The following is a 23,722-nucleotide window of genomic DNA, read 5'->3' on the forward strand; positions in this document are numbered from 1 at the left end:
TTTAGAAAGACTGAAACATTTTATATTCCTAGAGGTGTTCAGAATACTCTTCACCTATGCTAATACCATGTATAATCATTAATATTAATCTTGGCAAAATGGGTAGGGGAAAATGGTTCCTTTATAAATGTGCATTTTCTTGTATATTTGTTAAATTGAATATTTTTTCATAAATTTATTGACTTTTAATATTTCCTCTGTAAATTGCCTCTTCATTTTTTTTTTGCCCATGTTTCTACTGGAGTATTTCTTTCTCTCTCTCTCTCTCTCTCTCTCTCACTCAAATGATTTTTGAGAACTGGATGTATATTAATAAACATTTTCCCTAGTCAGTCATTTGCCTTTATCATATTTCGTTTCAGAATCACTAATCCTGAGGAAGAGAGTCTAATAAACTAAGTGAAAAGCACATCTATGATCACCTCTTGCTTTCATTTCTAAACTGAGTGAATGTCATGAGCTAGAATGTCTTCCAGGAATGGAAGCAAACATAAAAACAACCAGTGGAATATTATTTTCTCTATGAAGAGAATTATTTTCAGAAACAATGGTAAAAACAGCATTTAAAATTAAAAGATGCCCTAACTTACTTTTGACAATGACTAAGAATTTAGAATTAACATGACTACTTTCTTTTTGTCCTTAAGAATATCATACATAGTGCTGGCCTAAAAAGGAATATAATGGGAAGTGCATGCTAGCCATGACAAGTCAGATTTGGTAATTACAGTTAACAGTAACGTCTGTTCATCCACTATTGATGCATTGAAGTATTTCCACGGGATATGTATGGGAGTCATGTATGGCTGTGCCCCATAAATTCAATAAAGAATGAACACTCTCATGGTTTGGTAACTAAGAAGTTAGCTGGGGGCAATGATGAAATTCTTTCTTCTTGGAAAATGGAAACTATGAAAGGGGAGAAAAGTGAAAGAAATTACAAAGGAGAACAAAAAAAGCAACAGGATTGGGAGTACAGAAGTACAGAAAAAAGAAGAAAAGAAAAAAGAAATAGATATAAAACAGATGACATGGAGAAATGAGGCTTAGAAGAAACACGTTTTAAAAATTTATTACCAAAAATTATTTGAAAATCAAATTTTTTATGTCATATGAGGAATTTACCCCTCTTACGACTTAAAAAATAGCTAACTATGTCTTCTATGGGGCATAATTGTTGAAAGCTGTTTGTTTTTGAAATCTGTTAAATTTTTTTAAGTACACACATGCACATAGCTAAACTAGGTGTTAGAAATGCTGCAAGCTGTTTGTCAGAATTTAGAGTCTTGTCAGATTCCCCTATTATTTTCAGATGTTCGTTCACCCGTGGTAGCTTCAGAAGCAAGGGAAAAGTTTGATCATTTATAATTGTATTTGACTTAGTTAAATAAAAAGTGTTTGGTTAAGGGCTCTTTGTCCTGGAGGATAATGGACCAAAACCTAGGGATACAATAGTTCGTAATCATGAAACCAACCTAGATTCAAATCTTTTCCTGAAAGAAAAAATAGAGATATCTTTATTGATCTGGGAATGTTGGTGTATCTGAGAACAGAGTAAATAAAAGATAATAATTTTAAATTTTATTTATTCAATTCTCATTCTCTTCCAAAATTTTGTTTGGTTCAATGTCATGAATTAGGAAAAGGAACATTTTGAGACAGAACAAAAATTTGTTTAGCTCTTTCATAAAGATCTTAACAATTATGAAATTACTGAAATGTTAAGAAAGTAATGCTAAAATAAACTTGATTTATTTGTATTAAAAAACAAACTAGAGGCACAATTGTGGACTTCCTCTTATTCAATTTTAAAGGTTTATTTTAAATAGTATCAATTAAATGTAAATAAGGTGAATTTAACACTCTGTCAAATAAATCCTGAATGCTTAGTTCAATTCACTAGCAATTAAAAGGTATATATAGCACAATTGCTTAGAGAGACAAAAATATTCAAATAGGGATAATACTTCTTAAAAAATAGAGAATGATCAGCAAAAGTCTAATGAAGGTTCATGAATCATATTTTTCAAATGGCCATTTGAGTAGCATGACTCATGTGATAGGCTCTCTCCTTGGCCTCTTTCCACAGTAAACCAAAAATTAGTGGTGAAAATCATGTGAGAAGGAAACATATCAGATGGTTATAAATCCTAACATATAAACATGGTTTGCATCACTGTGTATGCAAGACTCTAAAACTTGTAGGTATTTTGATTAGAATGAAGGACAGGTTTAAAAATCACTAGTGATACTTTCATAGTTTCACACCAATGAAGTGGAAATGAGCTATCTTTTAAAATTTTTCTTAACATCTTTATTTTTTGACAGTCTGATTTTACGTATTCCCTGATCTGTGAAGCTTATTTCTATAGTTTTAAGGAAACTTTCAAGCTTAATGATTTTAACCATTATGGCTCAGTAATATAATTTATCCTATTTCCTCTACTGTGGCAATACTGAATTAAACCATTAAACCAATTTATGTTTTCTAATACCTGGCTTACTTTTCTTAATTCTATGATTTTATTTTCATATATACACACATATATAGTGTATATGCATATTATACTATATATGTGTATATATACTTACAAATATATATACCTACAAATTTACATATATAGCTGCTATATATGTATATATACCTACTGTACATGCCTTCAAACGTACATATGTATTTTCTCCCTCTTTTTCCACAAACACATACACACACACACACACCCCTACACAGAAATCTGCAGAAAAATGACACCTTCACATATTCAAAGGGATCCCAAAGGGTTCAAAAGCCAAGATTTGTAGCACCATTCCATGGAAAGGTAGGTTATTTAAAATCACAAAACACTTTTGTGAAGCTCAGACAAACCAAGCAGCACAAACCTGTGCACCTGAGCATGATTAGAATGGGGGGGGGGCAGGCTCTCTTAATTAACTTTATATAAAACTCCTGAAATAAAAGTGAAACATGAAACATAAATGATACCCTTTTTAGCTCAACTATGAAAAAGCCAATTATTTACCTGTGAATGTATGCCACATACAATAATACTTTGAAGACACTTCTTCATAATCAGAAGTGAGAGACTCTTAAGCATCTGCATCCAACCGCCACTGTGTCAGAAACTGCTGGTCAAACATAAACCTCTCAGGCGTTGTTCCCAGCTCTGAGGCGACACTGCTGCAATTAAGGAAAACGTGTGCATGAGTTGGCGGAGTACTGTCTTGCGGAGTCCTCCGTCCTCGTGGAGTGGGAGGGTCACACTGGGAGAGACTAATAAGGGCAGAGATGCGTCCCCCTTCCCCACTCGCAGGGATCTAGCTCCGGCCACTCTCGGCGGTGCCGCAGCCCCGTCCGGCCCCCGCTGCGCCTCCGCGGGGCTCACGCGCAAATTCAAGGTAAGCCGCGCAGCGTGGCCGCGGGCCCGTTCCCTCGCTCTCCCGCACACATGCCGGGGCTGTGTCATCTGCTCGTGTTTCTGGTCATTCGCGTGCGTCTGCTTTTCAATTTCTCACTGTGCTGTACGTGTAAGTAGGCTTCGGTGGGTAAATAATGCACACCTGCAATCGCACGTTCCCATAGGTGCCTCAGCGACGGGAGCAAAGACGTTTGGCGCGGCACGGCCACTTCAACGCGCTACGTGTACTGTAGCTGGTTTTCCTACCTTCGCATAATGCAGGCTGTTTGCGCTACACTTTAGCTCTAGGTGGGTTTTTCGGCTGCGTGTGTTTGTGAAGCAGAACTATGCGCACGGCTGATGCGGATGAGAACAGACATCAAACACAAGAAAAAATGTCTGTGGGGTTAAAGGCACGAAACAAACTCAATACAAATTCATGCCCTTGGACCTTCCCCCCTCCCTTTTTTTCCCTGTGGAGACTGTCACCCCCTGGAAGCGCGGGAGCGGAGCGGTTGAGGGGAGTAGGCTAAGAGACGCGGGGTGCTGGCGCCTTGCCCCCCGGCCCGGGTTACCTATTCGGACACGCGGGTTTTTCTGCCGAGTGCGGCTGCCTGGGGGCGGCGCGGGCGCGGGTGGGGACCCCGGGGTTCCAGCCACCCCGGCCCCGTTGGCCCGGAGCGCCCAGCCCTGCTCCTTAATTACCCTGCAGCACGCGCAGCGCGGCCGGACCCCGCGCCGCCGCCGTCCCCGCAGTCCCCGCCGCCGCGGCCGCCGCTGTCGCCGCTGTCGCCGCTGCAGGAACTTCCCGGTCAGGGCGCCGGGACAACGCGGCCCCGGCCTCCGCCGCCGCCGCCTCGGCTGCCAGGATCCAGCCGCCGCCGCCGCCAACCCGGCCGGGAGAGGGGGCGGCGCCGCGCGGCCGGGCTGGGGCGCTGCGGGGTCCCGGGGAAGTTTGTTGGCCCGGAACCAAGCGCGCCGTCGGGCCGCTAGCTCGCTGCGAGCAGGTAGGCGAGCAAGCGAGACGCCCTGGAGGGGACCGAGGGAGCGAGACGCAGGAGAGTGGCTGGGCACAGGAGCTGGTGGACGGGCCGGTTATACAGGAGCCCCAGAGGCGCTGCCCTGGGTGAGAATGTGAAAAGGAAGAAGGTACTAGAATGCATTGCAGCCTCAGGGGACGGTGCACTGGAGAGCAAAAGGAGGAGGGCCCAGAATGCTGAAAATGCATAGTTTTAATAGAACAATCCAGAAGAGAGGCAGTGAGTGACTGTGAGCCACAGATTGAGGGTGGGAGATGATGGGAGGGTAAAGGAAACAGATTGCGCTGCCTCCTCCCACCCCCAATTCCAAGACTACTTAGGCCCATCTTCTGCTTGGAGGGGAAGTTTGAGGAGGAACAAGAGGTGAGGATGATCACAGCGCTGGAGAGGCATTTACATCTGCCTGCAAATGGCGGGGATAAAATAAAAGCACTCCAATACCCACCCTTCATCCCCACCAAAAAGAGAGAATGCTGATGTCTCTCTCCTCCTGCCCAAATGAAGCACTACTGTAATTCCTTAAGAAAGTAAAGAAAAACACCCCCGCTCAGGTGCGTGGACTTTCAGTATCTGCTTGCTGGTGAGTGCGGTGAAACCTGTAGGATCCCGTCTAAGCACAGTGATCTTTGATATATGCCTGCAAATGAGGAGCTGAGAAGTTTAGGTGTTTGGATGGTGCAAAACATGGGGAAATGCCCCTTCCTAAGGAGGGCTGATAGGGTTCTTTGGGTAGAAATATCTCTTCAGGGTGAAAAAGAGGAGGGTGACCCCCAGGAGTGGAAAATTTATTCTCTCCCTAGGGGATAGAAAATGGAGAAATAACTGGCAGGTGCTTCCAAAAGGTTTTGTCCAGCCTGAGTTCTCAAAGTGGTAAGGAAATGAAGTGGGGTTTCCTGGGAATGGAAAGAGCCTGAAACCGAAATGGACAAGTCTGAGAAAGAGCAAAAAGGTAAAAGAAAACCAAATGTGATTATTATCACAATTGGGACACCATCTCTGGATCTGAATCATTCTCATCCAAGGAAACCATCCAAAACAGATGGGAGCTGATGGTATTTTCCAGAAATGGAAATTTTCCATCTACTTTCCATTTAATCTCTCCTGCTGCAATTTTAGTTCATTTTCTCCAGCAGGCAAAAATGCCAAGTGAGTAGACAGAGTGGATGGTTCTAGAGGCAGAGGAAGATACAGAGTTAGAAACTATGGTGGTGTAGTTAATTGGCATCGTAAATGCCAATTCAAATGAAGAATAAAAAATAAATAGAAATACAAAGAAGCAGGGCTATAGAGATGCTAATATAGAACCCTGAAAAGATGCTGGAAAAAAAAAAACTGGAATGAAAAAAAACTGGGACCAGAGCTGGGTTATCCGAGGCAGACCATATTGACGGTGTATATCTTACCCAGGCAGAGAATAACTAGGCTTAGCAGAAGAGAGCCAGTAGGGAGGGCATTCCAGCCAGAAGGAATGGTATGTGTGAAGGCTTAGAGGTGGGAGTGAGCAGTCATGTGCCTGGTAAGACAGAGAATCCAAGCAGGGGTGAAATCTGAGATGAGGAGAGCAGATAGCACCTGCCAAGGAGAGATTGGAAAGGAGAGTCTAAGAGGTAATGGACTTTTGGGGGGTTATTTTATAGGCCACTCGTAAGATAATCAGGTGAGGAAGTTGCATGTTGAATTTGATAGAAAGATGGTCAATACAGAGTGGACAATTAGGCCTGTCTTATCCATGCATAGGTTGTGAAGCACAAAGTGTTTCTGACCTCCTGTCTTTGAGAAAAGTCAAAGATAATTGTGAGGTTATTAGATTATTAGATCAGAAAGCTGGTAGAGCCCTTCAAAGGGAAAAATTAGGAGGCGGGAATGAATTTGAAAAAATATGCTATATATTAATTTAAAATTTTAGGTGACTTTGGATCATTGATATCTATCTATCTATCTATCTTTGAGAAGCAGAGCTAGAGAATTGTAATCAGAAAAACGACATAGGTTCATTGTGATGGTTGAAATTGAGAAAAGTTGATGGAAACAACTCTAGTTCAGAGAACTGAGTCAATAAAACAGACAGGTTGTTGAGAATGGAGAGAATGAGTTAAGTATGCTCAAAGGGAACCTGAAGTTTAAGACCCTCTGGCAATAAGTACTAGTTTTGAAGTGACAGGAGAAACACTGTAGAACTTTGGAGAAATGTGATAGAATTGGTCAGTTTTAGAGCAGTACAAACATTAGGAACCAGGGAATATGTTTTCTGTGGAGGCAGAGAGCAACTTCAATAGTATTATTTTTGTCTCACCAAGTAACTGAAATTCTGTTTGCTGAGCCTTCTTTTGGTAGTTTTTCCTGTATTTCTCTAGAATTATTTACTTTATACATATCCTTCTACAAATGTTAAGTCCATATCTAGATATATTCCTTGGTAGTTCCCAACCTTTCATTTGTTTGATTTTAGTCCAAATACATTGCCTTAGACTAAATTCATCCTAAAAATTGATCACACAAAGACCTACTAAATGTCAAGTTTAAAGAAGACACAGATGAATAAAATGCAATCTTTTTCTTCCAAGATGTTCAATACAGAGAGGAGACAGAATGTAAATGGATTATTACAATGTAATATAGATTCTGCTGAAGCAGAAGTGGGTGCTGAGTTCTGCTGGATCACAAGGCAGTGAGTAATGAACTCTGCCTGGACTGGTTCTCACAGAATTCATGAAGGACATGGCATTTGAAATACACGTTGAAAGTAGAGTGAATATTCCCCAGATGGAAGAGGATTGGATAGACATTGCAGCAGCCAAAACAGCATGTGCAAGGCCTGGCATGTTTTTGGAATTGTAAATAATTTGATGGAGGAGGGTTTGTTTGGAAGGAGATATTCAAGACATGAGTCTGGGAAGATGAGGGCTTTCCCACTTGAGTGCCTCACTTTGGAGTAGACAAGGAAAAGCACCAGAAATTTTTGAGCAAGGCACTAACATGATTAGATCTTTGGTTTAGAAGTAGAATTCTTAAGTAGTCAGGAGATGGAAGTAAAAGGAACAAGACTGGAAGAAAGGAGTTTAGTTAGGAGTCTGTTGCAATTTTCCAGATTAGAAATGGTAAGGACATGAACTAAGGCAGTTTCAGTGAGGATGAGAAAGTTGGTATGGATTGAAAAGACATTTTACAAGCAAATTTGATAGACTTTGATAAAGATTTGATATGGGTGAAGAAGGAATTCAAGATGATTTTGCAATTTCTAAACTTGGGTTCCTAAGTTAATTATGATGCCTGCAATTAAAATATGAAAGTCAAGAGGTTTCTGTAGAATATACTGAGGGCAGAAACTTTGCCTCAATTGCAAAAGATATCTGCAAACTTACTTCAATTTCTTTATTCCAGTCAATGATAAAACTGTGAAAAAAATGCTAGATCTAGTCCTAAACTCTTACTGGCTTGGATTTTTAACATTATAGATGTGGTTTTTCAGCTGGTTTTCTCTAATAATTTATAGAGTCTACTATAGCTTCACTAAAGATACATTCTAAAGATTTGTGAAAGAACAGATGTATAACACCTGTTGTTTTTGCTTATTTACACAATGTGTCACTTCATAACAGTATGACCAGATTTTCCTGGTAGAGTTATGTATAGGCACTTTGAGGGTGGTCAAGAAGCTTTGATTTAAAAATTGATGCCCCACTTAGTCACACAGCATTTCTCTTTATAATAAATGCTCTGAAAACATGGATTCTTTAAGTCATTTAACAAATTAAACCTACTGCTTTGAAAGTTGAAATGTTTTGTTGCTCATTCAACAACCTTTGTAAAGCAAGTTAATACTCCTTTTCTATTTTCTTCTCTTTTTCTCTTCTTTAACTTTTCTTTTTCATATGGTTTTCTATTTTGGTGTTGGCTCTAACACTCTGACCTTATACCTAATACCAAATTTCAAAGATGTAGAAAGAACATTATAAAATGTTAGATGGTATTACAGTAAAATTATTCATGTTCCACAAGCAGATTTGATTTGGCTTACTCAACAGCTTGTGCTGAGAAGCCCTGATCATCTTATCCAGCTGCCCACTGTTCCATCATCCTATCTATTTATTCTGCTATTCTTTACTTCCTCGTGTCTGTCTCTCAAGGATGTGTGTGTTTGTTTATTTTTTGGTCTCTCTGCTCAGAGTGGCACCAGTATCTTCCCCTATTTTGTTCCCTGCTATATCCCAATGACTGGCATGTAGTAGAAACCTTACCCTATCAGTAGGATAAATATTCCCAATGTACAATTAATGTTAATGATTAAAGTTCCCTAATGTTCCTTTCTGTCCTTTTTGTGTTTTTTATACACAAATATAGATTGACAAGAAAATTTTTTAAAACTCTATATCCTAATTCCAATATTCTTGGTTTTGATAGTTGCCTTATAGATTTCAAGAGCTGGATTAAGGAAGTTGAAGGATCAATGATTTCTTTTTATTCCCTTACCCAACCAGTGTCCAAAATTATTCCAGTTGGCAAAGGATGGTGAGAAGAATGGGTTGGGGTAGAGGTCAGGGCCAGGCCTTTATATATACATTATCTTTTTGTTGTCATGGCAATGAGAAATCAATTATAGGCAGGACTGTCTGGTTGATTTTAAAGAGTTTACAGACTCCATAAATGTTGTTTGCTCAAGGCTACCAGTGTTGGGGGGCACACTTACCATTATGACTTTGGCACTTTGTAGCACTGGGGAGCTATCTGGGGTCTGGTTAGAATCTTGATAGAAAATAGTGGAAAATTTCAGAGGTAGTGTGTAGGAATGTGATAGGTCTGTCCCAAATCCTGATAGTAAACATCATGATTTAATAGCAAAAGCTTTTTAGTCAAGTGGACCTGGATTGAATGTCAGGCTCTGGGATTCCTCTATAAGCTTTAGTGTTTCTTGTCTATACAATGGGAACCTGTCTTCACTACCACTGTTAGGCCTATGCAAGAGGGTCCCTGCTTTGAGCCGTGCATTTTAGAGGTAGGGCTTCTAAGTAGTGCATTTATATTTATCCTTGCTCTGAATGTGCACTTGGTCTCTGGGTTAAGAGTCTACAGAGCTAAGGATACCTGTTGCATTAGAGATTAAGTTTCCAAAACATGGAATTTGGGGGACACATCCAAACCATAGCAACAGTATTCTCTATATCCTTCTTAAATATATATTGTGAGCCATATTTGCACAAGTTTGGAAAAAAGTGATTTATTTGAGGGCCTTAAGAAACCTCAGCGTTCACATATATTATTATAAGGTTCTATATTAGGCACTCCATTGGGAAAGCATTAAAGATCTGTGTTAAAGCTTAACTTTTATTGGAGAAGACCATCACATAAAATTGCAATAGCATTGGCTTGGATTCATTTATAAAACTATCTTGATAATCACCTAGCTGGGACCTAAGGGGGCAGAAACCTGGCAAGTTTTGATGAGGAAGGAAGTTGTGGACAAAGCCACAAATTGGGAAATCCAGGAAGGACACCAGAGTTACATCCAGGGCAGCAAGAAGCAGCCTGCAGCATGCATCTTGGGACAGTAAGAGATTTCTGCTCGGGAAAAGGAGAGGTTCATAAAGACTCCAAGGGAAGTTTTGCCCTTGTTAATTTTGTTGAGGCCAACCCTGCAAATGCCTCCAGCAGGGTTTAAGATCTGGAAAAGGCATTTTTAAAACATATACAAAGATCTATTTTGAGACCTTGATAACATATTTTTCAAATGTTCCTAGCTAAGTGGAAAACATTTTTATTTCATCAGGATCTAAACAACAGAACCCTAAATAGTAAAGATATTTTAGAAATGTACAAAGAGAAAGACTATTCATGGTAACGACCCTTGAAATTTAAGATCTTGTAATGTCTTAAGAATTACAAAAGAAAAAATTAAATTATTATCACCACAGATGCAAAAATAAAATCCATATATAACAAACTCATTGCCAGCATCATACTGCATGGGAAAAGCTGAAAGCATTCCCCCTAAGAACTGGAACAAGACAAGGATGCCCACTGTCACCACTTCTATTCAACATAGTACTGGAAGTCCTAGCCAGAGCAATCAGGCAAGAAAAGAAATAAAAGGCATCCAAATTGGAAAAGAGGAAGTCAAAGTATTCCTGTTTGCTGACAATATGATGATATACCTAGAAAATGCTAAAGACTCCTCCAAAAGACTCCTAGAATTGAGAAATGAATTTAGCAAATTCTTAGGTTACAAAATCAACATCCATAAATCAGTAACATTTCTATACACTAATAACAACAAGCTGAGAATCAAATCAAGAAGTCAACACATTTACAATAGCTGCAAAAAAAAAATACCTTGAGATATACTTAACGAAGGGGGTTAAAAATCTCTACAAGGAGAACTATCAAACACTGATGAAAGAAATAATAGATGACACAAACAAATGGAAAAGCATCCCATACTCATGGCTTGGAAGAATCAATATTGTTAAAATGTCCACACTGCCCAAAGCAATCTGCAGATTCAATTCAATTCCTGTCTAAATGCTATCATTTTTTCAGAGAATTATAAAACACAACCCTAAAATTCATATGGAACCAAAAAAGAGCATAAATAGCTAAAGCAATGCTAAGCAAAAAGAACAAATTTGGAGGCATTACATTACCCAACTTCAAATTATACTACAAGGCAATAGTAACCAAAACAGCATGGTACTGGTATAAAAGTACACACATAGACCAATGGAATAGAATAGAGAACCCAGAAATAAAGCCAAATATCTACAACCAGCTGATTATTGACAAAGCAGACAGAAGAATACACTGGGGAAAGGATAATCTATTCAATAAATGTTGCTGGGAAAATTGGATAGCCTCATGCAGAAGAATGAAACTGGATCCCTCTCTCTCATCATTTACAAAAATTAACTCAAGATGTATTAAAGACTTAAATCTAAGACCTCAAACCATAACAATAGTAGAAGAAAACCTAGGAAAAACTATCCTTGACATTGGTTTTGGTGAAGAATTTGTGACTAAGACCACAAAAGCAATTATAACAAAAACAAAATGAACAAATGAGATTTAGTTAAACTAAAAAGCTTCTGCACAGGAAAGATATAATCAACAGAGTTGATTGTAAATCAGTGACCTACAGAATGGGAGAAAAAATTCATAACCAGTACATCTAACAAAGGCCTCATATCTAGAATCTATTAGGAACTCAAACAAATCAGCATGAAAAAATAACCCCATTAAAAAGTGGGCAAAGGACATAAACAGACATTTTTCAATAGAGGAGAAACAAATGGCCGACAAACATATGAAAAAATGCTCAACATCTCTAATCATTAGGGAAATGCAAATTAAAACCACAATGAGACATCAACTTACCCCTGTCAGAATGGCTATTATTATAAAGTTAAAAAAAAGATAGATGCTGGTGCAGATGTGGTGAAAAGGGTGTACTTATACACTACTGATGGGAATGTAATCTAGTGCAACCTCTATAAACAACATGGAGGTTCCTCAAAGAACTAAAAGTAGATCTACTATTCAATCCAGCAATCCCACTACTGGGGATCTACCCAGAGGGAAAGAAGTCATTTTACAAAAAAAGATATCTACACTTGTATATTTATCATAGCACAATTCACAACTTGCAAAGATATGGGCCCAACCTAAGTGCCTACAAATGGATGAATGGATAAAGAAAATGTGGTGTGTGTGTATGTGTGTGTGTATACACACATACACATATATGTACATATATGTGTGTATACACACATACCATGGAGTACTACATAGCCATCGAAAAGAATGAAAAATGTCTTTTGCAGCAACTTGGATAGAACTTGAGGCCATTATTCTAAGTGAGTCAACACAGGAACAAAAAACCAAATACAGCATATACTCACTTAGAAATGGGAGCTAAGCAATGGGTATTTGGCAATTACTGAGTCTGGGAAAAGCATAAGAGGAACAAGCTGTGATTGAAAATCAGGGCTTTAATGTGGATGTATTAGTTGTAGATATCTGTGTAATATCTAAAAGGGAATATTGAATAGGCAGCTGGTGATACAGTCTAAAGTTCAGTGAAGGACTGGATGGGAGATGTAAATTTTAGATTCATCACCTTACAGATATCATTTAAAGCCAAGAGAATGGTGAGATCACCTAGGGAGACATTCTAGAGAGGATAGGAGGGTACACAGATCCCAATATTAAGAAATCAGATAGAAAAAAGGTCTGAGAAGAAGATTTAGAAGGAAATCCCAGAGTGTCAGGTGAGGGAGGCCAATAAAAGTGAATGTTTCAGGAAGGAGGGAATAGTCAGCTATTGGAAATGTCACCAAGAATTGAGTTAGAAAGGAAGACAAAAGGATTCTTCTTTCAAGTTCCTGCCAAACGTGGTGAGAGACATTTCAGTGGAGTGGTAGAATGGCAATCCTTCAATAACTAGAACATTTAGTCAACTAACCATAAAATCTTATCCTGCAGACACTTTAAATAAATGAGATTTAGCTAAGTGCTATCATCCTCTAGGCGGCTCAAGGAAATAATTAGGAAATGTCAAGATTGTATTCATATGCTATGGCTTTATAGCACTCTGGTTCTTTGTTGCTGTAACAGGGACCAAAGCTTCAATGAACATAAATTTCTAGGATGCTTTGGCATTTCTTCATTGTTCAAAAACCATTAACCTCAGGCAGAGGAGACAAGTAACAAGTATAACTGTAAATTTTTACTAATTATTGTTTAATAATATGTACAGCAAACAATTAATAGGTACCTTTTGAACACTTACTGTATTCAAGATCCCATACTATATATTTTCCATTCATTAAATGATTTATTCCTAGTATTATTTCCAGTTTGAATATGAATAAATTAAGGCTTAAAGAAGTTACACAACTTGTTCACAAATAGCAGAGTCCAGACACCAAGCTTTGATTTTAAATGCTATGCCAAAGTACTAATTTATGAACTAATGGAAGTCATTTGGTTTAAAATACAATCAAATATTTCTCTAAAAATGAGATCAATATTTGTGAGCTCATTTATTTGAAATAGAATTAGTTTCTTTAACAGTCACCAACTGACTTGAAATAATAGCTAGAATAAGTTTGCAAAGTCACATGAGGATTGGGACTATATCTAGATGAGAGAATTCAAAAGAAATAGCATAAACCAGCTGTTTGATATTTAGAACCACACATACAGTTTTAATATTGCAATTGCTGCTGCTTCTAGCTATTCATCCAGAAAGATTTGAAATCTTGAATTAATTTTAAACTGCTGAGCTTAGGGTATTTGTACACACAGAATACCAAACAATGGTGGTGGCCTTAGTTTTTTTCTAGAGCGTCTATTGATAGAATTTAGTCACTGGTATGACAAATTCCTTTATATTTGACTCTTGATTAAACTTTGAATGGCAAATAAGTGGCATAACATTTATTTGCATATTTAGAACTCTTAGAATAGCTATTTCAGTAATACCACAATTGTCAAATATGCTGAGGGAGCCATAATATTTTTACTTGCAATTTTTTTTCATGTTATTTCACTACAAAAAATTAATTTAAATGATGTTTAAGTTTTCATTTACAAGGATTTTATTTGCTAAATCTTTTATTTTAATACCTGTAAAGAAGAAGTAAACATACAGAAAGCCAAACAATTATGGGAGGTAATACACTCATATTAAATATGGTGCCAATGGCAGGCTCAGGAGAGGTAGGCATTGCATATATCCATTTTTCTTTTTAAATAGAAGAAAAGATTACTTTTCACATGTGCAGTAATTACTCTAACGGCAGTGATTATTTAATCCAACAACAACATAGTTAAGTTTATAGAAAACATAATGACAAGCTAAAATATGTAAAAGTAATATTCATAAGAGAAAGCAGAATTGTGAATAATAAAATATACTTTGAAAATATGAATCATTTAATATATTTTAAAAATATTAATTATTGTATATTATACAATGCAGACAGCAAAAGCAACAAAAATAGATAAAATTGACTACATAAAAATAAAGAACTGTGCATCAAAGGACACAAATAGAGTAAAAAGGCAAACAAATAGAGAAAAATATTTACAAATATTTTTATATCTAGAATATATAAAGAACTCCTACAATTCAACAGCAATAAAACAAACAACCTGACTGAAAAATGAGCAAAGGATTTGGATAGACATATCTCCAAAGAAGATATACAAATGGCCAATAAGCACATGAAAAGATACTTGATATCACTAATAATTAGAGAAATGCAAATCAAAACCACAGAGAGATATCATCTCACATACATTAGGATGGCAGTTATCAAAAAGTGAAAGAAAATATTAATAACAAATTGTCTAGGATATAGAGAAATTGGAGCCGTTGTGCATTGTTGGTGGGAATGAAAATAGTGTAGCTGCTATGGAAAACAGTATGGTGGTTCCTCAGAAAATTAAAAATAGAACTACCATATGATCCAGCAATTCAACTCTGGTTCTAGGTATATACCCAAAAGAATTTAAAGCAGGGACTCAAACAGATATTTGTACATCCATGTTTATAGTAGTATAATTCACAGCAGTCAAAAGATGGGAGCAACCTAAATGTCCATTGATGAATGAATGGATAAGCCCAATGTGCTATGTACATACAATGGAATATTATTCAGCCTTAAAAGGGAAGGAAATTCAGACACATGCTGTAACATGGATGAATCTTTAGGACATATGTTAAATAAAATAAGGTCACACAAAGACAAATACTGAATGATTCCACTTATGTGAAGTATCTTGAGTAGTCAAATTCATAGAGACAGAAAGTATAATGGTGGCTGTGAGGGACTGGGGGAGAGGAGAATGGGAAGTTAGTATTTAATGGTCACAGTTTCAGCTTTGCTAGATGAAAAGAGTATACATCTATAGATGGGTGACAACAATGGTTGCACATCAATGTGGATATACTTAATTTCACTGAACTTTACACTTAAAAATGGTTAAGAATGTAAATTTTACATTATGTATATTTTTCCACAATTTTTAAATAAAAATATAAATTATCGTAAGTGGTGTGGCTTTAAAAAAACATTTCAAAAAAGAGAAAATTTAAGTTATAACGGGCAGTGTTGACATTGATAATTAAGTGGTAACTAATCCAAAAATATTTTCAGAGCTCTTTCATACAGAGTAAGGTATATACTGATATATATAATTAGATATATGATATAATCATATACCCTATTACATAATTATAGATAATATACAAATCTATTGTTTTTCTCTTTGGTGATGAGGATTTTCTGGAGATGGTGAACGAAGCTGCATATGATACACTTAGCTTGAATTTGTTTTCCTGTTTCAGATCTGCGGCCACTTGTTCACATGGTTTCAAGGCACGATGAGGCACACTGGCTCTCGGAAACTTTGGCTTTGGGTGGCAATGTTCCTGCTTCCTGCTTCCACTTCCGTGACTGTCAGGGACAAGCCAGGTATCCAGGACACTTCTTTGCCTAATCACTAAATGTTATTTATAGTCTTTAAATCATTAAAAAAAAAATCATTAAACCAAATCTTGTTAAGGTTGAAGGGGCAATAGATTAAATCTAGTAGTACAGAATAAATTATAATTCATTGTTTTCCCCTTTGACCTGATATTTGAGAATCTCCAAAATTACCTAATTTTTTCATATGCATGTTATATTAGTTTACCTAGCCTTTCCTTTTTGTCATTGATATTTACAAATATAAGTATGTGTGTGTGCATCTGTGTGTGTCTATATGACATTATATATCTTTCCTTTTCCCCTTCAAGTATTATTAAAGTTATAAGTATGGAAACTCTTAATTAGGGAAAAGTGAAAAATAGGAGGTGTAAAAGGAAATGTTTAATTATGTCAGTTTTGTTGTCTCTCAGATGAGGCAAATAAAAGGTTGACAGATCTAGAGTACTTTTTTAACTAAACAGACAATATTTATTTGCAATTGTTAAATTTATCAGTGTTCTCATAAGTACGTCCACAGGGCTTAAAGGCAATTTGAAATGTTTACTTCCGTCTCTGATTTTTATAATTGATTATGTAGTTAATTAGGAAGACTTTTCTTAAACATTGAGTATACATAAGTTACTGACGTAGGTGTAATTCATATCACAAAGTTGAATTAGACACATTGGAAAAGACATTTGCTAGGGAAAGAGAAACTTCACCTCTCCTTCTATGCAATGGATCAAATATAATGTATTCTGAGGATCACATGTGATGATGTATTCTGAGACTGTGAGTCTTATTGAGCTTAATCTTTTGAATATTTCTTTAATAAGTTTTGCTAAACAGGTGTAAACTCTAGTAGAGACTTTGAGTTTGAGGTACACATAAAATAATAACAATTACTTATAAAGCTGTAACAAATCTTAGTCTTTCAGAGTGTCATGTAAGTTTTTATGATTTTTTACTAATTTGGCAGGAGGTGCATTTCCTAAAATAATCCACATGAGAGTTTGAATATTCTATTGCTGTATAAAAGACATCCTGTGGCTGTCATACAGTTTTGGGAGAAAACTCTTTTTTCAGTGAGAAATAAATTAGCAGTGACTCATGGCAACTATAGCTCTGTAAAAAAAGAAAAGAAATACATAGGGCATGCAAGTTTATTCTCATAATGTTGCTACTCTTGTGAATTTCTTTATGTCTCTTCTTTTTAAGAAACAGTGGATAATGTGCTTTGCAATTTAATCAGAGAGAATAGGACACTTTTAGTTAGAAAGGAAAATGAATCTTTAGTTCAGCAGGATACAGTTTTTAGGCACATACTAGTGCATAATAAATAATTCTTGATGATAACAATGATTTGAAAGATCTAAATAAATGGTTCTGCAGTTTTAGCATGAACAAGTATCACTGGATTTGATTCCGGAGTCCCACTCTCACATATTCCCATTATGCAGGTCAAGCTGGGGTGGGATTCAGTAATTTAGGTCTTTAAACCAGCTCCCCAGGTGAATTTAATGCAGGATATCTGAGGAAAACACTTGGAGAACACTCACCTTTGGGAGAATTGTCATTTCCTTTTTCTTTTTCTTCCCCACCACCCCAGCTGGTTATCTTGCATTTTATGCCATTAGGCTCCTTTTATTTTATCTTTATTTTAATTTATTTTATTTTATCTTACTTGAATTTTTGCTCTTAGTAACTTTTTTTATTAATTGTGGTAAGAACACTTAACATGAGATCTGCTCCCATGACAAATTTTTAAGTGTATAATATTGTTAACAATACTGTGTTGTAGAAGTTGTACAGCGGATCTCTAGAACTTTTCTTGCATAACTAAAACTTCCCCATCTTGGGATTCCTCTGAATGTTTTGCTTTCGTAGCTTTAGCATCTCAGTTCTTTAATCAGGTTACAGTGTATATAGCGCTACCCAAATGCACGTATATTCTGGTCCAATTTACTTCATCAAATTAAGCTTTCTGAAAGATTTTCCTAACAGCGTGAATTCAGAACAAGATTCACATAACATGAAGCACTAAGGGAAATTAATGAAAAAAAATTGAGTTGATTTTTGTCACGCCATTTGGTAGAAGGTGGTCGTGAAGCAACACACAATGAACCTGCCGTGGAAATTGCTTAACTTCAAGTATCGTTTACATTAATTGAAAATGTCAGCACAGCACTGTCAAAGGGATTATTGAAGAATATGACACGCTGGGCACGGCCTGGCAAGGGACCCTTCTTATGTCTTGTGTATCTGATTCACAGCGCAAGGTTCCCTTTTTAGTTTCCTCATGTGCAGACCTGCGCGTGTGGTCACTAACCATTTACTGGAGGGAAGTGATTACATCTAAAAATAAAATATAACAAATCTGAGGGAGAGGCTAAGGTTTCAGCTCTGGAGTCTGTGAGGTTGTCAACAGTTTACTATTAAACCTAAATATATGAAGGATAAATTGAGTCTTTTAATTGCTTTACTTTAACTTTATGGTATGTTTAACGATTACTTGGAATATTGTCCCAGTTGGGATAGAAGTCAAGAGTAATATGGAGAAATTTAATAACAACTTGAATTTTAAAATCTTGAAGATATTAAGAATTCAATCATTTCATACTCTCATCAATTTTACCATTGTATTGAAATTATGTAATAAGGCATTTTTGTATATTTTCATACTGAAAATGAACTTCTGTTTGAATGTGATAGTTTCAGCTCAATTGTCAACAGAATGTGGAGAAGAGAATCATATTAAAATATAATCTCAAAACCTGCTTTAATAAGTTGCTTAAAACTCTTTCCTCTATTATGGAAGCCTATGTGCCAAATGATTAAAGTTTCCTCTACTTTCCATAATCTGTGCTAAGGCAAAAGTACTTAATTATTACCAAAAGTAATAAAAAAATAGAAAACCAGAGGGAAAAAAAAGCAAGCTAAATAGAGATAACAGAATGACATTTAAATAATAAATTTTCTTTTACTTGGGGTAAAGCTTCAGGTTAAGTGTCTAGATTGAACTGATCATAAATCCTTCTAATTTAGTTTTCTATTAATTACAAGGTAAAACTATTATTCTGAAATATGGCTTTTACTAATTGACAAACACTTCACTCTTAAATTCAGAGTAAAAGTATGCTGTCATATAGAGAATTTTATTTTGTGTTTTTAAGAATTCCTTGTGTTCAATATGGTGCTATGTAAAAATCCTACATTGACAAATGTACTTTGTAACTCCTAAATTTTGAAAGTGGAGGAAAGCTTCACAATGATTTGCTAAAGAATATAACTTCTAACCAGGTATTTTCCTTTGGTTGAGTAGTTTTGGATCAAAGATAAGCAGTGGAGGTTCTGTGACCTTTTGTGACCTCCCTGTTAAAAAAGCTATATTCCTTTTCACAGGGGTGTACTAATTTTCAGTCCCACCAGCAGTGTAAGAGTGTTCCTCTCTCTCCACATCCACGCCAGCATTTGTTATTTTGGGACTTTTTGATGCAGACCATTCTCACTGGAGTTAAGTAATACCTTATTGTAGTTTTGATTTGCATTTCCCTAATGATTAGAGATGTTGAGCATTTTTTTATGTGTTTGCTGGCCATTATTCTGTCTTCTTTTGAAAAGTTTCTGTTCATATCCTTTGCCCATTTATTGATGGGGTTGTTTGATTTTTTTCTTGTTAATTTTCTTAAGTTCTATATAGATTCTTGTTATCATCCCTTTATCAGATGTGTAGAATGCAAATATTTTCTCCCATTCTGTAGGTTGTCTATTGGCTCTAATGATAGTTTTCCTGGCTGTGCAGAGGCTTTTTAACTTGATCAGGTTCCATTTATTTATTTTTGTTGTTGCTGTGATTTCTTTGGGGGTCTTCTTTATAAATTCTTTGCCTAGGCCAATGTCTGTAAGAGTTTTCCCAACGTTTTCTTGTAGAATTCTTAAGGTTTCACGCCTTAGGTTTAAGTCTGTTATCCACTGCGAGTTGATTTTTGTGAGAGGTGAGAGGTGGGGAAAGTAATTTGGAGATATCTCAAAGAGCTAAAAATAGAAATACCATTTGATCCAGCAATCCCACTACTAGGCATCTACCCAAAGGAAAAAAGACATTCTATAATAAACACATCTGCACTTGAATGTTTATAGCAGCACGATTCACAATTGCAAAGACGTGGAAACAACCCAAGTGCCCATCAATACATGAGTGGAGTAATAAAATGTGGCATATGTACACCATGGAATACTACTCAACTACAAAAAACAATGGTGAACTAGCACATCTTATATTATCTTGGATAGAGATTGAGCCCATCCTTTGAAGTTAGGTATCACAAGAATGGAAAAACAAGTATCAATGTACTTGCCATCAAATTGATACTAACTGATCAACACTAAGGTGCTCACATGGTAGTAATATTCACTGGGTGCCAATCACGTGGGAGGGAGGTGGTGGGGGTGGGTAAACTCACAACTAATGGAGGCAGAGCACACTGTATGGGGGAAGGGCACGCTTGTAGCCCTGGCTTGGGTGAGGCAAAGGCATTATATGCAACCAAAATGTTTGTACCCCCTAATATTCTGAAATAAAAAAGAACCACTAATGCAAACACTACATTAAAGAATTAATGAAGAAAAAAACTGATAACTAACAGAAAGTTAGTTAAAATATTTTAGATATATATATTCAAATAAATAAAATCACTATCTTGAAAGGGTATTTGCACTCCCATGTTCATTGCAGCATTATTCATAGTAGCCAAGGTATAGAAACAGCTTAAATGTCCTATAATAAATGAATGGATAAAGAAAATGTGATCGTTATAGATCTATATCTATATCTATCTATATAATGAAATATTATTCAGCCTTAAAAAACGAAGAAATCTTGCCATTTGTGATAACGTGGATGAACCTGAAGAAAGGGAAATAAGCCAGACATCAAATACAAATACTGCATGTTGTTATTTATATGTAGAATCTAAAAACCAAACAAAAAGGTTGAATTTATGGTAACAGGGTATGGAATGGTGATTACCAGAGGCTGGCAGGTGGGAGAGATATTGGCCAAAGGGTACAGATTTTAAGCTGTAGAATGAATAAGTTTTAGAGACCTAATGTATGACATGATGACTATAGTTAATTAATGTATGTTTGAAATTTTTTAAAATAGTGTATCTCAAGAGTTCTTACCCCATACACACACACACACACACACACACACACACACACACACAAATGGTAACTATGTGAGGTGATGGATAGGTTAATTAGGTTGATTGTGCAAATCATTTTACAATGCATACATATACCAAAATATCATATTGTACACTTTAAGTATATATAATTTTAATTTGCCAATCATACCACAATAAAGCTGGAAAAAATACTAATTTAAAAAAAAAGCTATATTCTCAATTTTTTCTTGTTTGTTCACGTTCCATATTATTTTTATTATATTCTGGTCCAATGTACTTTGCCAGTTTTTGTTAACCAATATTTTTCTTCCTACCTAGCATACCCGATATTCCTTTATGAGAGGCATCGGCAAAGTATACAGTGTACAGGGGGACTGGGGGCAACTGTTAATAAAATGAAGAGACCTGCTTTCCCCTCTGTCCAACAAGAAGCCTTTGAAAGAATGCAAAACACCTACAGGCTTTTGTTTTGATCCATTTATGGAATAATAATAATTTCATATGTGTTACTTCTGAGGATATGAAGACATAGGAAAACCAAAGCAGGAAAAATGGACAAGAGGAAAATTTTGCAGTTTCTCAGGGGATAGTTCTTGTCCCCCTTCTCTTCTTGTCTTACTCATGTGATCTCATCTATTCCTTGGTTTTCAATAGAATTTATGTACCAGTCACTCCCAAATTTAAGCCTGGACCTCTCCATACCTGTATTTCACACGGCCTATTCACACTGCCTGTTCACACTGCCTATTCACACTGCCTGTTCACACTGCCTGTTCACACTGCCTATTCAGTAACTTTGCGTTTGAATTTCTTAGTGGCACCCCAAAGTTAACATTTCTAACTCCTCCTCTGTCGCACTACAGATTAATTTACTCCTTGCCAAATTTCCTTTTATTTCTCCTGTGGGATTCATTCAGTAAACTAAAGCTTTAGCCAGCTAAGCAAGTCTGCTCTCCCTCCTCCCTAGATTTAATCCATTATCACATCCTGTTGGTTCTTGTAGCTCAATTCCTTCCCCCGTTTCTATCTTCTCTGTTATCTTTGCAGTCCAAGCTACTATCATATCTGGCCTCACCAAGTGTGGGGCTTGTGAGTAGGGCTGCCAGATAAAATAGAAGACAACCAGTTAAATTTGAAGTTTGAGTAAACAATAATTTTCTAGTGTAAGTGTGTTCCAAATATTGCATGGGACATACTTATACTAAAATATTTTTTAAAATTTATCTGACATTCAAATTTCATTGGGAACCCTGTGTTTTATTGGCTATATTTAGTAATCCTATATGGTGTGAGGGGTTCGTTCTATAGAATGATCAGGGAAGGCTGTCCTCACACGGGACCATTTAAGCAGAGACATGAATGCCTGCCTGGAAAGTAGTCAGTGCCAAGGCTCTGAGGCAGGGTATATTTGGCAAGTGGGAGAAAAAGCAAGAAAGGCCAGGAGACTGGAGTCAAGTGAATGAGGGGGAGGAGGTAGGGAGCACAAGCTGCTGAGAAATGGATTTGTGCTTTATATGCTGTCAAAATCTGATTTCTAGGCCTGCAAAGTCAAAGACTAGAACTTGGAGTCTGATAAATTCACCAAAGCAATAAATACTGCCTTGTGAGACCTCTTGGGATAGGAGAGGGTCAAACTGTGCCCTGTGGGACTATTCCCAGGTATCAAGTGAACAGGCAGGCTTCTGAATTTGGGTAACTTTCAGTGCCTCTCATCAAGCCTTAATTTATGCTAACTGAATATCGTCATATTATAATATTCATAATACATTATAATTAAAGTACATATGTGCGGAGATATGTACATTTTAGCAAAATTAAAATATAAATTACATTTTCACCATACAAATTACATTTTCTTTCCCTGGAATCAGTAAACTGGTGTATAGATAATGTAATATTAAGAATCCTCAATAAATTATAAAGAGTATAACAGAACATGTTTACATTTATTTTTCATGATGCCTATAACTTTGATTTCCCCTTTGTCTTTGTAGTGTGTAAGGACTGACCTCACCTCTTGGCTTTTCCTTAAGGCCAGAGGTCTCTGTGGCCACAGAGAGTGACTAGTCCATTTTCAGTATAAGTAGCAGCAAGATGCACAAATCTTTTAGATGGTAAATCAGTTGAAAAAATAAAAAGTCAGAAGAATGGATTTTTTTTTTTTTAATTTCAGCTCCTCATGGGGGTACATAAGTTCAGGTTATATACATTGACCATGTTCTGCCCATCCCCCTGAGTCAGAGCCTCAAGCTTGTCCATTCTCCAGACAGTGCGCCTGGCACTCACCATGTAGTCATACCTCCATCCCCTCCCCCCCCACCTCCCCAGTCAGCACCTTCAAGCATGACCATTCCCCAGACGGTGCGCAACACACTCATCATGTAGGCATACACCCATCCCCTCCCCCCCCACCCCACCTCCCACCCCATCTCAGTCTGATATCCAATTGGTATCCTTCCCCAATGTGCATTTAGGTGATGATCAGGGAAACCAATTATCTGATGAGTACATGTGATGCTTGTTTTTCCATTGTTTGGATACTTCTTAATATAATGGGTTTCAGTTCTCTCCAGGAGAACCAAAGAGATGTCGTATCATTGTTATTTCTTATAGCTGAGTAATACTCCATGGTA

General features: G+C 36.8%; 1 protein-coding gene across 1 annotated transcript in view; it reads left to right on the forward strand.

Moving 5' to 3' along the window:
* The first annotated feature begins 3,327 nt into the window (after positions 1–3,327).
* COL19A1 (collagen type XIX alpha 1 chain) overlaps positions 3,328–23,722 on the forward strand; it is a 308,626-nt gene continuing 288,231 nt past the window's right edge. Inside the window, exons 1-2 of the mRNA XM_045542219.1 lie at positions 3,328–3,396; positions 15,780–15,906. Of these exons, the coding sequence (XP_045398175.1) occupies positions 15,816–15,906 (91 nt within the window). The 5' untranslated portion in view covers positions 3,328–3,396; positions 15,780–15,815. The remainder of the gene's footprint in view (positions 3,397–15,779; positions 15,907–23,722) is intronic.

This window comes from Lemur catta, chromosome 2 (genome assembly GCF_020740605.2).
Source record: "Lemur catta isolate mLemCat1 chromosome 2, mLemCat1.pri, whole genome shotgun sequence".
NCBI classification, from domain to species: Eukaryota; Metazoa; Chordata; class Mammalia; order Primates; family Lemuridae; genus Lemur; species Lemur catta.